We start from the raw sequence: 16,684 nt of genomic DNA, 5'->3' as shown, positions 1-16,684 counted from the left end.
CTACCATAAGATAAACACCAGTGAGAAACCATTGGCTCAGGGATGCAAACGACTTTCTCAGAAGGGGAAACAAGAAGTGGGTGGTTGGTAGGAAGATGGACTTCTGGAATGCATCTTCTGAATGGGTAGGAAAGAATTTGGTATCTATAAGTTAAGGATAGTATTCTCTACCAGTATTGCTAAAGGCATGAAAAGTGCTCTTTCTGGAACAAAACCAATTATAATCATTCTTGTTAATATACATTAACATCAGTACTTATGAGAATATAAATATCCCAAACAAACATGTATTGGTATATTTTTATAATATCTCCTAAATAAAACCATTTGCATAGGCAGTAGGAATAACTTAGCCAAAAAAAAGACTAACATTTTCATTTTAGAAAAATGTATCTAGAATTAAAAGTGACTTCTATCATGCCTGTTTTCCATTCCACAAACTGGGGCAGGACTTTTGAACACCACATCATGAGAAGAGGATTTTAAAGCTTGCGAGAATTTCTCTAACTTTTTCCCAGCTCCAATCTTGACACAGGCAGTCCACACTAAAAATATTTCTTTTGCCTCCTCTTGTTTGTTCATTTGTGAACATCCACGTTTCTTCTACTTCTTCTACATGTTTTGGAATTCTCTGGGCCTAGTATACATAGTATACTGTTTTGTAAATAATACTACTTAATAAATGTTTGTAAAAACTATACATAAAATATAAATACAAAAGTTACACTTATTTAGAGCAGACAGTGTTTCAATGCAAGAAGTACAGCCTTGTGCAGAACACTCATGATAGTCTCCTTCATCCCTGAATCATGCAGGCTACTGGTGAAAGACAAGAAGATCATTCCTTTACCCTGCCCCACCACAAAATATCCAACACTCTGTGGCTTTGATGCTTATATTCAGTCTATAAATTATCTTCCCTTGTAAGGCAGTATACTTTGTCTCAGTCCCCTTAAGCCCTCTCCCACTCTCTTTAACTGTGAGCTGATCCTTTCTCCTCTACTGCTACTGTTTGTTTTACCTCTATTATACATTTTTATTTGTTTTATTCTGGCCCTGAATATCCCTATAAATGGATTTTTACCCCATGCAATTCTCCCCCAACTCCTTCAGTCCTGGCAGGAACTATTGGATATATTTTATTTTTCCAAAACCACCCACGTAGACAGGAGCAGAGTTCAGCTTTGCTTTGGAAGCAGATTCATACCCGGGCCGAATGCAGAACAGTCAGAAGCAGAGGACATTGTGTCCCCTCTCTTCAGCCAAGTTCCTTGCCACCTGTTTGTTATTCCTAGAGTCAGAAAGAGAGGAGAGCACTTTGCACAATTGACACAAGTGCTAGGAATCAGGACTGGGGTCTCAAGATCCTGAGTTTTAAGTGGGTCAGTTCTGAGTCAGGCCATTGTTTAACAGATAATTTCAGTATTGAAAATCAGATCTTAACTGTATCATGACTGCCAGAGGCTTCTCCCTATAAAAACTATATTGAGTATTAACCTGATAGCTGTTTAAATCTTGGTTTTACTCCTGAGTGTAACTCTCAATCAAAGGGATACAGAGCAGGAGACATGCTCCTTACGTTAACACTCAGGTCAAAAGACCCTCTTGAGAAGGTCTTACTTTAACAACCAACCATACACAATAACCCGTAGATTCATTTGCAAATGCCTTGAGTCCCTGAGGCTCAGAATAAAAAGATTGTGACTAATCTTTGGAGGAAAAGAGAAGCAAGCCTCCTGGGTATCCTAAGGCCAATAATTCACAGTGCTTTTGTTGCCTGGAAACCATGCTTATGGCACTCTGCCATCAGGCCACATGCACTAACTGAAAAGCTTCAGAAATAGCCGGAATGACCTCTGGACTAAAAAATATATTGTTTCAAGAATAACTCTAGGCAATGTCATCCCACCTGTTCTAGATTCTTTGAAGTTGCCTAGTGAATCCTGGTGTTTCCTTAGAATTTAAATACATTCAGAACCTTTAGGTCCTTCCCTCTCAATCCAAAATTCAAGCATTTGAAACTATCCAGAAGCCACTCAGAGGTTCTAAGTGATAAAGCAGGTCTGCGTTTGAGGATGGAAAAGGGCATTTACAGGCTTCTCATTGGTTCTGCGTTATATTAGAGCCTCCAGACCCCACCCACAAGGTCTTGTGGCAAAACTTTGAAAGGAGCCATAGATTTGGCAAAGTTCTCTGCAGTGAAAGAGAAGCAAATTGTGCTCTGGCATCCCAAAAGATGTGATTCATTGATTTTTCTCCAAGGAAATTTTGAATGCAACCTCATAAAACCCCAGAAATTCATATTTGAAATAAGAACAACAAAAAGTGAGGTTACAGAAAGGCAAAAGAGAAAATAGCAAATTCTACAAAGTATCCTACAAGAAGCCTAGTGGTTTTTCTTTTTTTTTTTTTTTTTTTTTTTTTTTTTTTTGCATTTTTTAAAACCTAACAATGTGGCAAAGAAGTAAAACAAAAAAACACTAAAAACTAAGTAAAGATGTGGTAGAAGAGATACTCATATGCTGGTGGTGGTAATAGAAATTGTTTCTTCTTTTCTACTGGATAATTTTTTAGTTCAGCTCATGGGTTTAGGCATGTTTACACTAAATAATTTAGTTTACAAATATCTATTCTAAGGAAATAACCTAACATTAAAGAAACATTTATGTATTAAGACGTTATTACAGATTTGCACCAATAAATTCGAGGCTTCCACATGACGGAATTTTAAACACAAAGACATTTTTCTTCTTCATTTTAGAAAATATATCTCAGGTTTGTTCTCTTAATTGATCCTCATAGCACGGTTTCTAGGTCTCTTTATGTTCAGTCCCCTTCCATACATACATCCTATCACCAACAATATTCTACAAAATTTCCTCTCCAAGTAGCAGTATAGAATCAAACACAACATTCTAAATCTTATCTATGCATCGTGTAGAACCCTGAGAAAATGGCATCAAATTTCTGCTGTCCATCCCCGAAAAGTCCAAGAGAAATAATATTTACAATAGATTGTTTCAAAGCATACAGTCTATTCTTCCAGATCATTATTCTAAATGTAATCCTTGGACTGCTGAAACTTGGTATCTTTGAAAAATATTTACTGAATACCTTAAATAATTACCTTCATAAAACAGAGTTTAGTCTTATACTTTCCATTTTTAATGGGCACCACTATAAATAAAAACTACATGGTTGCATTTACCGCAAAAAGTATTTTTCATTTCTACTTAGGACACTGTCACAAGAGAATTTTACTTACATAACTAATAAAAAGAACAGGTAATACAATCTACAAAATAATCATTTTTCAGAGCTTATCAGAGAGCTGAATTTGTGAAATTTGTGAAGAAGAATAGGTACAGGAACAGGGAGAGGAGAGCATAGTCATTAACGTTCAGAAAAACAAAACTTTTCACAGATATTTAAAGACAACAGGTAGGCTGGCATGGCTTTTTCGAATCCCAGAAGCCCCCAAATCAAGGAGCATCTATACCCATCAGCCAATTCTTTTTTTGTGGGCCTTCACCAAGTGTACGAAAAACAGCTGGGGGCAGGACAAGAGAGCCAAAAGAAACCTCCCTCTGAGGCACAGACATCTCAGATCTGTTCAAGTCTAAGAGCAAAGCAGGAAAATGGAGACCACCATATGCACTCCAGGCCTTACTCTGAATAAGTATGCGGTTGTGTGTGGCTGTGTGAGTGGCAAGAGAGCAAAGACAGATCTGCCTCCCCAGAGAGGGACAAGTGTTTAGGGTCTGCTGAAGTCTGAGTGAACCTGTAACTGAGAACCACTCCCCCACCCACCCCCAGGAACTCGGGTCTTCAGACTAATGATTGGACAACAGCTGCCTGGGGCAGAAGAAGGGAAGCTAATAGAACCCTCCCAGAGAGCCAGGCTAGAAGAACAAACAAAGTCTGATGGGAAGGCTGGAAAGCATTCACATGTGAGAGAGGTTTTGATCCTCCACTCAAATTTACTTGACCCTGTACTGAACTGAATCTAACGGCAAAAGTCAGATCACCTCAACTACAGATTGTAGTGACAAAATGACAGTTTTGGAAAAATGACATGCATTTTCCAGGATATAAGTAGTATTCACTTTATGCTCCACTGTTCTTTTTTACACAATGTATGGATATTTAAAAAGTTATCAGGACATGAGAAAACAAAGAAATGTGATTCATTTTCAAGAAAGGAAAAAAAGAAACAATCAACAGAGCCAGACTTAAAGATGGCCAGATGTTAAATGATCAGACAAGGACTATAGAAAAATTACACCACTTGCAAAAACAAAAGTGCAAAAAAAGTGGTGCACCACTTGCAAAACAAAAAGGAAATTTCTATGGAATACTGCGTAAACAATATGAAAAGGAACCAAATCCTGGAAACAAAAAATCCTGGAGATAAATAGAAATAAAAAATCAAAATAATTTTTATAGGATCTTCAGCAAACTGAATGTAGCATAGAAAAGAATCTATGAGGGTGAAGACAATTCATTAAACACTATCCAATCAGAAGCAAACACACACATCCATGATCTATGGAACACATCAAACAACCTAACATACATGGCAACACAGACCAAGAAGAGAAAGAGAGCATGACGCAGAAGAAATATCTGAAGAGATAATGGCTGAGAATTTTCTAAGTTGAAGGAAGATATCAACTCAAAGATCAAGCTTGCCAGTAAACCCCCACCAGGATAAATATATTTTCATCAAGCTGAAAAGCAAAAAGGAAAAAAATCTTGAAAGCAGCTAGACATGACGGACACATTAAATATAGGAATATAAGGTAAAAACAATAAATAGTTCACTTCTTATCAGAAACAACAAAAGCAAAAAGATAAAGAAATAATATTTTCAAAATGTTCAAGGGATGCCTGGGTAGCTCTGTCAGTTAAGCCTCTAACTCTGGATTTTGGCTCAGGTCATGATCTCATGGTTCAGTTCACGAGATTGAGCCCAGCATTAGGCTCCATGCTGACAGCTCAGAGCCTGCTTGGGATTCTCTCTCTCCCTCTCTCTCTGCCCCTCCCCTGCTTGCTCTCTCTCTCTCTCTCTCTTTCAAAATAAATAAACTAAAAAATAAAAGAAATAACAAATAAAGGGGTGCCTGGGTGGCTCATTTGGTTAAGCATCCAACTTCGGCTCAGGTCATCACTACAGTTTGTGAGTTCGTGCCCTGCGTCGGGCTCTGTGGTGACAGCTCAGAGCCTGAAGCCTGCTTCAGATTCTGTGTCTCCCTCTCTCTCTTATCCCTCCCCTATTCACGCTGTCTCTCTGTTTTTCCAAAATAAATAAACATTAAAAAAATAAATAAAAAATAAAATGCTCAAACAACTTAGAATTTATATTCAAAAAAATATCACAAATATGATATGAAAGAAATTTCCAAAGGCTAAAGGTCATTGACTTCAGCAACCTGCACAATCAGAAATATTAAAAAAGTTCTTCACTTAGGAAAATTATACTAGATGGAAATTCAGTTCTACATAAATAAATGGAGAACACTTTCCAAAATGGAACTAAGTCCTCACCTGCACTTAATCTCTCTTCTCTTAGTGAATGTTTCCACATTCTGTGCAGATGCTAGAGCCAAAATCTCATTTCCCATCCTCAATTCTGATCTTTCTCTCAATATCCATACTCAATTTGTTAGAAAGCTCTGTTTTGCCTTCAAAAATATATCTCAAACCCATGCACTGCTCTCCATGCGCATTGCTATCCCATTGTCCTAGACACTGACATCTCCGACCTGGACATCCCTCACCTTCAATATCCTCCTAGCTATTCTCCATGTTTCTAGTTTTGGCCCTCCAGAAATCCCTTCTCCATACACCATTATTTCTCCTTCGTTTAAAAATTCCTTGTAGGATCTATAAGCCCCTGCATATCTTGTCATCCACTATTGCTATTTGCATTATAAACTACCTCCAAATTTAGTGGCTGACATCAACTATCATTTTACTCTGTCTCATGAGTTTCATATATATAAATTTTTTATTATAGGGGCACCTGGTTGGCTCAGTCGGTTAAGCATCCGACTTCGGCTCAGGTCATGATCTCACGGTTCATGAGTTTGAGTTCAGCATCGAGCTCTCTGCTGTTAGTGTGGAGCCCACTTAGGATCCTCTTTCTCCCTCTCTCTCTGCACCTCCCCCTATCATGTTTTGTCTCTCTCTCACACACAAAAATAAACATTTAAAAATATTTATTGTATATATTTTATATTATAAAATAAAAATTTTTGTTGGGCCTAAGACATACAGAAGTGTAATATATTTGATAATATCTTAAGGGCAGGTGGATGCGAAGTTCTATCAAAGTAAGGATGGTAACTCAAATCCACACGAACAAATGAGGACTAAAAATGGAAAATAAAAAAGTTAATATAACAAACTCTATAAATATGTACTTGCTTTCCTTTCTTCTTATAGCTTCTTTAGAAGACAGTAACAGAAGAATAACAGGTTGTAATATATAGAGAGGTATAAAAATAACACATAGCACCAAAAAATGGGTAAGATGCAATAGAGTTATCCAGGAGTAACATTTCCATATCTCGCTGAAATTAAGTTAGTAAACATATGAAGTATTCTAACAAGTTCAGAAGTAGCTGGTGAGCCCTAGAGTAATAATATGTATATTTATATTTATATTTAAAATTCATTTATTTATATTCAGTAATGTATATATAGTATATATAGAGTAACCATTAACTACATAAATATAGATATTCATTAAAGTAGTTAAAATGTTATACTAGAAAATATTCACTCAAGCAGTAAAGAAGGAATAAAGGAACAAAAACAAGTAAAACATTTAGTAAGCAAAAATACAATGGATAGTTACCACAGGGGAGGTGGGCAGGGAATGGGTGAAATAGGTGATGGGGATGAAGGAATGCACTTGTGATGAGCACCAGGTATTATATGGAAGTGTTGAATCACTAAATTGTACACCTGAAACCAATATTATATTGTGTGTTGACAAACTGGAATTTAAATGAAAACTTAAAAAAAATAAACAGAATAAAATACAATGGCATATATAAACCCAGCTATATAAATAGTAACATGAAATATTAATTGATTAAAGAATCCAATCAAAAGGCAGTGGGTGTCAGGATAAAAAATAAGATGCAGCTATATGTTTCAACAGAAAACATACTATAGATTCAAAGATTGAAATAGGCTGACAGTTGTGAAAGACACAACATGTAAACAAGAACCATGCAAAAGTTGGGGTGACTAGATTAATATCAGAAGCACCCTTTCTTTCAAATGCAACTCCTGTATCCTGATCCCTCTTCACGATTGTTTCTCTTTAGCACTAATCACCATAGGACTTACTGTACATTTTACTGTACATTTACTGTAATTATTTGTTCATTGCCATCTTTCCTACTAGAATGTAAACTCTTTTGAGGGTATGGTGTGTGTGTGTGTGTGTGTGTGTGTGTGTGTGTGTGTGTTTCTTCTCTCTGTTTTGTTCATGGATGGCCAGGTGTATATCCAGAATCTAGGACAGATTCTTGCATACAATGGAGGCCCCATCAGCATGTGTTTAATAAATGAGCATTATGGGCCCTGATCTAGGAGTTAGAGTAGGGCAGTGAATAAAAATCTTCATCCTCATGGAACTTACTTTCTAGTGGAATAGATATAGATATTTTAATGATAAGTATATTTTTATTCAGCTACCTAGTAAGAACATATATTTAATGAAAATGATTACAATTATTACTCCTTTTTCAAAGCAAACCAAATTTAAATGTGTTCATTACATTCTGTTCTCTAGTATCTATAATCAGTGTCAATTAGGCTAGATATCTAATATTATCATTATCATCCATTTTAATTCTCTTCAGAGAAATAGAAAATATCCATACTTTAGGTTTATCAAACATCTAAATTGTTTTTACATTATTTTGCAAATGGTCTGATTTTGCCAAGTTTATTGCTAGATAACTTACATTCGCAAGCATAATGTAGCAGAAATATTTCACCTGTTTCTAACTTGTGTTCTTTATATAATATATGGAGAATACCTCAATACTAAAATATATCTAAACCCTCATAACAGCCTTCAGGTTTATATTTAGTTCATTTCACATAATAGGAATAAATTATCAAAGAAAATTAAATCTAAACTGAAACTTCTCAATGATCAGTACAATTAAATCCCATTATGTTAGTTAAAGCAAAAATAAGAGCAGGTTTGGGATATTCTGGGATTACTTCTTTTCCAATTTTTAAAAAGACAAACATTTTATTCATTTTGTTTTTTTCTCCCCTTGTGACAACTGAGCACACATTTCTACGTCTCTTCATTATATCTAAAAGAAACTCTAGCAATTACAAGTTTGTTTAAAAATAATGTCAAAATGACAAACAGAAACAGGTTATTTCATTGAAAGGATCCTTCATTTTCTTTGACATTACAACAGATAAACTGATGTGTGATGTTATAGTCTAGTCATGACAAATGGCATGGGAATAGCTATAAAGGAGGGAACCCACTTACTCATTTATTTTTCCTGATCAACTTTTAGAATACCTTAGTATAAGAAAACAAAAAATGGAGATCCAAAACTTAATTGAAAATATGTTCTGAGGAAATTCAAAGCAGGTATGATCATCTTTGAAAAACAAAGGCTATAGTAGTGAGAAACTGGGTGCTTAAATTAATATTTACAATCAAAGTGGCTTTTCTAAAAATGCAGAATAATAGTACCTATGTAATTGCAAAAAAATGGGTCATAAATAATAAGCTATAGATATCATTTGCCAAAAAAAAAGATTTCCTGAAGTTTTTTTCCTAATAAACCTTAGAATTACACACAGCAAACTAGAAAACTAGGAGGCCTCTCTTTGCTTTCCCATTATAGATTCAGAAATGCTGCTTCCCCTGCAGCTTTAAAATGTCTAAGTTCCTTGTGGTTTTCTTCACTACCATTCCACAGGGATACTTGAAAAAAAATTAAAAATAGAAAAGCATTTCAAGGTAGATGATGAAATCCTTAAAAAGTCCAGATATTCATTTTTGTGAAAAGAATTCATTTAAAAATATGCACAGATTAATCAGACAAATGAAACTTACCTGTCTTTGCATCTTTCCAGTCATCTGAAAGAATAGTCTTGGTCTGAATAGTGTATTTAGATATAGGACTATGATTGTCTGAACCACGGCTCCAAGTAAGTGCCACAGAAGTGGCTCTAATGTCTTCTATTCGCAGACCACCTGGAGGGCCTGGAGGGCCTGGAATGAAAATTTGGGTAATGAATCAATGAATCCCAGCTAGCGAATTAAGTGCACATTAGAATACAAAAAACATCTTCTATGAAATTAAAGAACATTTGTATGATATAATTGGTGTTGCCATATTTCTTTTGGAATATATAAACTATAATAGGCAATAATAATAATAATAATAATGATAATAATATGGCCTTTGCTAAATGAATTCATGGTGTCTCTTTGAAAAAGGAGATAAATGCTATCATTTAGAAATGGCATTATTCAAGATAAATATGACAATCTTGGGTTCATAAAATGCATACACATGACAATCTTTGACTTATAAAATACAATTGGCATTATAGGACCTAACAGAGTATAGCAAGTTAATAAATGTTTGCTGAATGCATAAATCAGATATGGTAGCACAAATAAGTCCAGATATGAGAATAGTCAGTTAAAGGTTTCATTGTGCTTCCCCCAGATGGAACAAATTCTTTTTTATAACCCTAAATGGTCTAGGTAGTTTATTTTACTTGGAGTAGAAAATTCTGGGAATTATTGTATCATTTTGGATAACACATTCATATTAGTTACAGTAATGGGAGTAAATAATATGAAAAGAAATATCTCTATTTCCATAAAATGCAAAAAAACAATCATCAACTCAGAGATACACCAGAAATGCTCTGAAACACAAAATAATATACTGAAGAGTCTTAGGACAGAAAGATTATTAATGCAGAACGTAAAACAATGTTAAAAATAGTTTTCATAGATGCTTCATAGGTCAGCACCAATATTACTCATTGAGAACACTATGCCAGGTAGTAGAAAAACACATGATGCATAACTTTTGGGTACGGAGGAGCTTTTCAGGTTCTTGAAAAGAGTGAAATGGATCAGCAAATAAATAACTATAATTGTCGGGGTGCCTGGGTGGCTCAGTGGGTTACACATCCGACTTCAGCTCAGGTCATGATCTCACGGCTTGTGGGTTCGAGCCCCACGTCGGGCTCTGTGCTGACAGCTCAAAGCGTGGAGCCTGCTTCAGATTCTGTGTCTCCCTCTCTCTCTGCCCCTCCCTTGCTCATGCTCTGTCTCTCTCTCGAAAATAAATAAACACTAAAAAAAAAAACTATAATTGTAAATGCCACGATAATGGCATACAAGGGATTTATACTTTACATCACAATTTCTTGTTTTTAAAAATGAGAAAAACATCCTTTAAGTGGTACAGAGGCATCCATTGTTTACAATGCCACAGAAGGTTCTCAGGGAATGGAGACATCCTTGTATAGACATCTCAGAAAATACTCTCACTTGTTTTCTTTACACAAGAAAGGAGTTGATCCCCAACTAAATTAGGCATATTAAATATAATAACAACTTTGGTAAAATGATACCTTTGGCTTTTCATTGTGAATGTAGTACTAAAGACATGTGTAGCTAAATATAAATACTTTACTCGTTATTTATCAAATCAGATGCTTAGTCTGCATCATTTTGGTTTTTGCAAATAGGTTTTGGTTTTTGCTAAGGCATAGATGATTTCCTTGTAGCTGATCCCAAGGGGGGAAAGGTATAGATAGATCCATACAAATACATTACTGCTAATACTAAAATAACACAAGACACATCCTATTGATGGTAGTAAATTTTATTATTTGGAGGTTTATATAACATATAAATAAACTTTTATAAATGGATCATCTCTAATAGTGTACTTATACTTCTCGATGTTAATTAAAAGCAACATATATACATCATCCAGAATAAATGAAAATAGACACATAAGTAATATAGAACACGTGCGATATTCTGAAAGAAAAAAACTGCATTTTTCATGTGTAAAAACCATATTGATTGGATACTTTTTCTGAGCACAAAGGTATGGCATCAATAAAATGTTAAGGGGGATTTAAGACATAATTGCCATAGGTTAGCCTTTAACCATTAAAGTATAAATTATTGCCCTGCTGTTATTCTCTGAAGTTCTTGGAGTGACAAATGAGTAATATTTTAAAAGTTCAGATTAGAGTTGCATATTAGGAACATATTTGTTGGAATCTTACATGCCAAATAATTTCACTCAGTCATCCATTCATTGAAGAGTAACACTGTTAAGCAAGACATTGTAATTAAATTTGTGCATTTTGTTTCCTCTGATATATGCTTGGCTGCTAATGGGTTCTTAACAAATATTTTTGGTGTCTACATAAATGCATATATCACATTTGAACTTCTCTCAGTTCTGTAAACATAACAGTCATCCACAATACAAGCTCTACTTTTCCATTTGCCTTGACTATCATCCTAAGGAGGTAAAATTGAGAGAACAAATGGAAAGGTGTCAGTTGAGATCCTCAAAACCCTGGTGTGGCAATGTTACTTAGTAATGCAAAGTACATTTTTCCATCTAGTAAGTGACTACGAATATCTCCTGGAAAATACCTGAGAGAAAAGTACAATTAAAGGCAGGGATTGTGGAGTTTAAAAGAGGCTTGACTTTAAATTCTGTGCTCTTTGCCTGGTGACTCAGTGTCAGGAGAGTGGAGCCTTCTTAAGATTCTCTCTCTCCCTGTCCCTTTGTCGCTCTTCCATGCTCACACAAACTCTCCACACACTCTAAAATATGTGTGTGTGTATTATATATTATATATATTTATATTTATGAATATATATAATATAAATATATACAAATATTATATATATATATAATCAATTCTATGCCCTGATTTACCATGGGCAAGTTTTTAAAATTATTGTTTCCATTTCCTCATCTGTAAACTAGGAGTAATAAAAATTGATCATAATATAGAATAGTTTTTTTTAGGATTGAAACAATATCTTTAAAGAATATAGTGGTAGACTTGATCCATAGAAAGTCCTCAGTAAACTTTAAGTATCAAAAGTATTATTGCTATTATTCCTGTAAGAGCTTCCTGGGCATCTGAGCTACTAAGCAGCAGTAATTATTGAATTGGGAGTGATCTGTTTCTCAGCTTGCTCATTTACAACTTGTTTTCACTTAAAAATAAAGTGTTTTCTGATAAATTTGTTGGAGGTGAGGAAAGGTTGGCAGTGTGAAGTCCCTTAGTTTGTACTAAGAAATCACGATGTAGCAAAAACGGAGGAGTGGTGCTATCAAGAGAAACTTGCACAGCCCAGGAGGTCAGCTCAGGGCCAGTATTGTATTATCCCCCAGAGGAAGATTTTCAAAGCAGTGTAGCTGATATTACTTGTTCATTTTTTTCCTGTTCATAATGGAGAAAAAAGTTTTATGGTAGAAAATAAAATGCAGCTACCAGTTCCTCAGCACACACACAAGAAGGCATTCGGAACTGGCCACCCTTGTTATTCTTCCATCAACGAGGAGAAAAAGCGATACATGATTCTAAGAGTTTCTCTTCCTCCCTCCCTCCCTTTCTCTCTCTCTCTTTCTCTGTCTCTTCTCTACCTTCACCTCCTCTCTCTCTCTTTCTCTTTTTCTCTGCCTTCTCTCCCTCTCCCTCTCCTTTTCCCTCTCCCTCTCTTTAAGCTCCTACTGTTTTACAAACACTCTCAAGAAATATACAAGCAATGAATTAAAGTCAGGGAAAAATGTAAGCAAATGGACTGTTACATGCAGCTTATTTCATTATTACCCTACTAATATATCTTTCCAATTTCTTAAGTGGCCCTCAGGCAGATAGCTAATTGTTCCTAAGAATGTTATTTATAATGAATTATGTGTGTGTGTGTGTATATATATATATATATATATATATATATATATATATATAAATTAAAATGAAATTAAATTGAAATTATAATGACACAGAGACATTGGTCAGATAGAAAGGAACTTTGGAATTTGACATGCATTTTAAATGCTTATATACATTCAATGAGAAATTATTTTAGTCTTCCATTTTCTTTCTTTTTTAAATTTTTTTAAATTTTTAGATGTTTGTTCATTTACTTTGAGTGGGAGAGGGGTCAGAGAGAGAGGGACAGAGGATCCCAATGACCTAACCCTACATCAAGAGTTGGATGCTTAACCAACTGAGCCATCCAAGCACCCCCATTCTTTTGTTTTTAATCATTACAGATCAGGATGGCAGGAGGAGGGGGAAGTGTGTGTGGAGGAACTGGGATATTTCCCTGACTAGCCCTGGCAAAACTTTCTTTTGATTCTTCTCACTACCATTAAATACTTAGGAATCTGGAAAGAGAGGAGTAAGGAGAAAAATAAAAAAAGATTGGGGGAGGAGATAAAAAGCTTTTTATTTTTATTTTATTTTTTTTCCAACGTTTTTTAATTTATTTTTGAGACAGAGAGAGACAGAGCATGAACGGGGGAGGGGCAGAGAGAGAGGGAGACACAGAAGCGGAAACAGGCTCCAGGCTCTGAGCCATCAGCCCAGAGCCGGACGCGGGGCTCGAACCCAGGGACCGCGAGATCATGACCTGGCTGAAGTCGGACGCTTAACCGACTGCGCCACCTAGGCGCCCCTAAAAAGCTTTTTAAAGGACGCTTTTTGTTTTTAGTTTTTATGAAGACAGTCTGACCAAATTCTCCTAGGATAAAATTTCCAGTGCAAACTTCAGTGTCAATACTCTCTATCTCCTATTCAAAATCATGGTGCTCTATCACTATTTTTCTTGGACCTACCTTTCTGTACTTCTTCAGGTAGAGGCTGCCACTATGTAATTCCTTCTCTATTTGCACTACCCTCTGTCTTACTATCCTGGTTTTTCACTCATATTCTTTTCCTCTGCCTTTAAATATCCCTCGCAGAGATTGCTGCCTGAGAACGCTCCATAAAAATCTCACCTATAGGGGATAATTAGTGGTCTGTCAAAGTCCTTGCTAGTGCTATGTTTCAACATTGTGGGTTCTTCAAAATCAGGCAAAAGGAATCTACAATTACTGAAGTTTGTTTTTTTTTTTTTTTTTCAACCAGTGAAGAAGGACTGTGGGAAATATCCAGAATGGTCCTGTATCATCTGTGGTTCAATGCAGTCTCATTTGCCACATTGATACTCCCTACCCCTAAATCTCTCCAGGTTCTCAATGTTTTAACTCATTGAGTTAAAGGAAATCATTGACTGCAGGCAAATAACAAAAACATTTCAGTATGTAATATGGATCACATACATTTTAGAGTGCATGTAAGTGAATATCTGTATATTTACCAAAGGATCCAGAAGTCTAGAAAGGTTATTGCCAGAGTCACCCAGATAGTTTGTAACAGAGTACAGACTGGGACAAGAGACTGGGTGTCCTGGAATAACGCACACAAAATGAGAAAAGGCCCATTTGAAATTTAGATGCTGCAGCCCAAAGGTGCCTATCTGCAAAAGCCCTCCAAAAAGCTACCTGAATACTGACAGGTTTACCCTGTTGTTTTCTTGGATTTCTCTGTGTTTTTTTTAAATAATATAATGTATTTTTTAACAAGTATGAACTCATAACAACATAAAATTTATATGACATAAAATGTTAGTGAATAAAAATTTTATATTTTTTATTTTAATAAAAATAATATATTTTACTGGGCCCTTATTATATTGAAGTCACTGCTAAATCTCATCATCAATGATGTAGGTGCTATCATTTTTGCTACTTTACAGATGAGGAAACAGAGACATGGATAGATTAAACGATCACAGTCATACAGCTAGCAAATGACAAAGCTAGGATGTAAACACAGCCAATTTGCCATGAAACCAACTTTCCAATAACTATAGCATGATGATTTAAATTATTGCATTATCAGAATCAAATTCAAAAAATGGCATTGAGCTTTCTTTGGAGACCTCTCTTGTTGGGGACAATATGAATATCTTGGGCACAAGTGTATATTTTAGAAAAAATGACCAAAACTGTTATACAATGACCGTAACTTTTTAAATCTTTGCTTGATCTGTTAACTCAGATAAATGAAGATAAACACATCAGCTGTCTATAAATTCATACTCAATATATCCCCAGTTTTTCTTGATCACATAAAGCCATCTGTTAATCTTTCCTTAATTTTGCCAGTGTCTTTAGGTAAAAATACCTATGTATGAGAGAAATATAGATGTGATTTCCACTCAATTCTTGGCCATAGGTAATCAGAGGAAAAACTGAGCAAGAACACAACTATTTATCAATTTGGCCATTTCTTCTTTGGGAAAGTAGTAACATTCTATGAAAAGGAGTTTAGACCCTTGAGAATAAACGGCCAGGAAAAAAATATTTTAAAATGTCTCCATCAATAATTGAGACACATTTTCGGATGAGTCAAATGGGATAGAAGATTTGAAATTGGGACCCTCCAGAATTAAACAGGGTGCACAGCAGCCATGACTCCACCCCGTGCATTGCTTGAGTTTGTGCTGACACTTAGGCAGTACTGATTACTAATGGACTTTCTTCTTCTTAAACACTGACTTTCTAAACAACCGGACCGTAAACTTTTGGTCCTTTTGGGACTCCCTTCCACATGGCACACACATTTAATATAAACCTTCACGTTCCAGAGCTGCTGCAAGCATGAAACACATCTAGCATTACTCTCTACCTGTAATTCCCATTAAGTAATTAAAGCAAACACCACATGCAAAACTCTGTGATTCTTTGTTTATTTTTTACTAAAATAGCAATTTTTAATGAAAAGTTTGAATGTTAAGGAAACAAAAACTTCTCAGAACAAATTATCTTCCCTTTTAAAATAAAATAATCTTGAAAAAAATCACATTACTCAAAGGACACCAGTTATATTAGGAGGGACGACCTCTTTTTTTTTACCAGTATGTGTCAGCTAAAGTCCTTTTATTATTGTAGGCCTATTTCTGTTCTCAAAATTAGTTAAGACAATGGTTCTACATAATGTTCTGAAACACAGTTCAATGTCATGGGGTCTTGTCAATGTTTAAAGCTCTACTAAGGTGAAGGTGAATATTAAACATCCCTACCATTTAATAGGAGCATGGTAGTTTTTTAACCTCTAACACTGAGAGAAGTGAACTTAGATCCATTCGTAATGAGAATAAATCTAACAGGAGAGCAATGAATCTTTATAACCTCTACTTATTATCAATGCAGTTTATTTAAACAAGAATATTCTCCCTTTCCCAGAAACAGGAAAAGCACATTTGTTGTCATGTGATTTTCTTTCAAATTTTTATTCTTTCTTTTTTAAAGCTATATCCCCATCTAGGGGCATCTGGGTGGCTCAGTCGGTTAAGTGTCTGACTTTAACTCAGGTCATGATCTCATGGCCCGTGAGTTTGAGCCCCGCATCAGGTTCTATGCTGACAGCTCAGATTCTGTGTCTCCCTCTCTCTCTACCCCTCCCCTGCTCACACTCTGTCTCTCTCTCAAAAATAAATAAACATTAAATTTTTTTTTTAAAAACCAACAACTATATCCCCATCTGGTCTTGGTGGTATACTTTCAAT

At 35.4% G+C, this 16,684-nt stretch overlaps 1 protein-coding gene across 1 annotated transcript in view; it reads right to left on the bottom strand.

Moving 5' to 3' along the window:
* The window catches only part of CNTN1 (contactin 1), a 375,068-nt gene that overhangs the window by 80,673 nt on the left and 277,711 nt on the right, over window positions 1-16,684 (bottom strand). The window contains 1 exon segment of the mRNA XM_030322283.1: window positions 9,113-9,271. Coding sequence (XP_030178143.1) covers window positions 9,113-9,271 — 159 coding nt within the window.

Source organism: Lynx canadensis, chromosome B4 (assembly GCF_007474595.2).
Source record: "Lynx canadensis isolate LIC74 chromosome B4, mLynCan4.pri.v2, whole genome shotgun sequence".
Lineage (NCBI taxonomy): Eukaryota > Metazoa > Chordata > Mammalia > Carnivora > Felidae > Lynx > Lynx canadensis.
The sequence above is the reverse complement of the archived record's forward strand: the minus strand, read 5'-3'. Positions and strand labels throughout refer to the sequence as shown.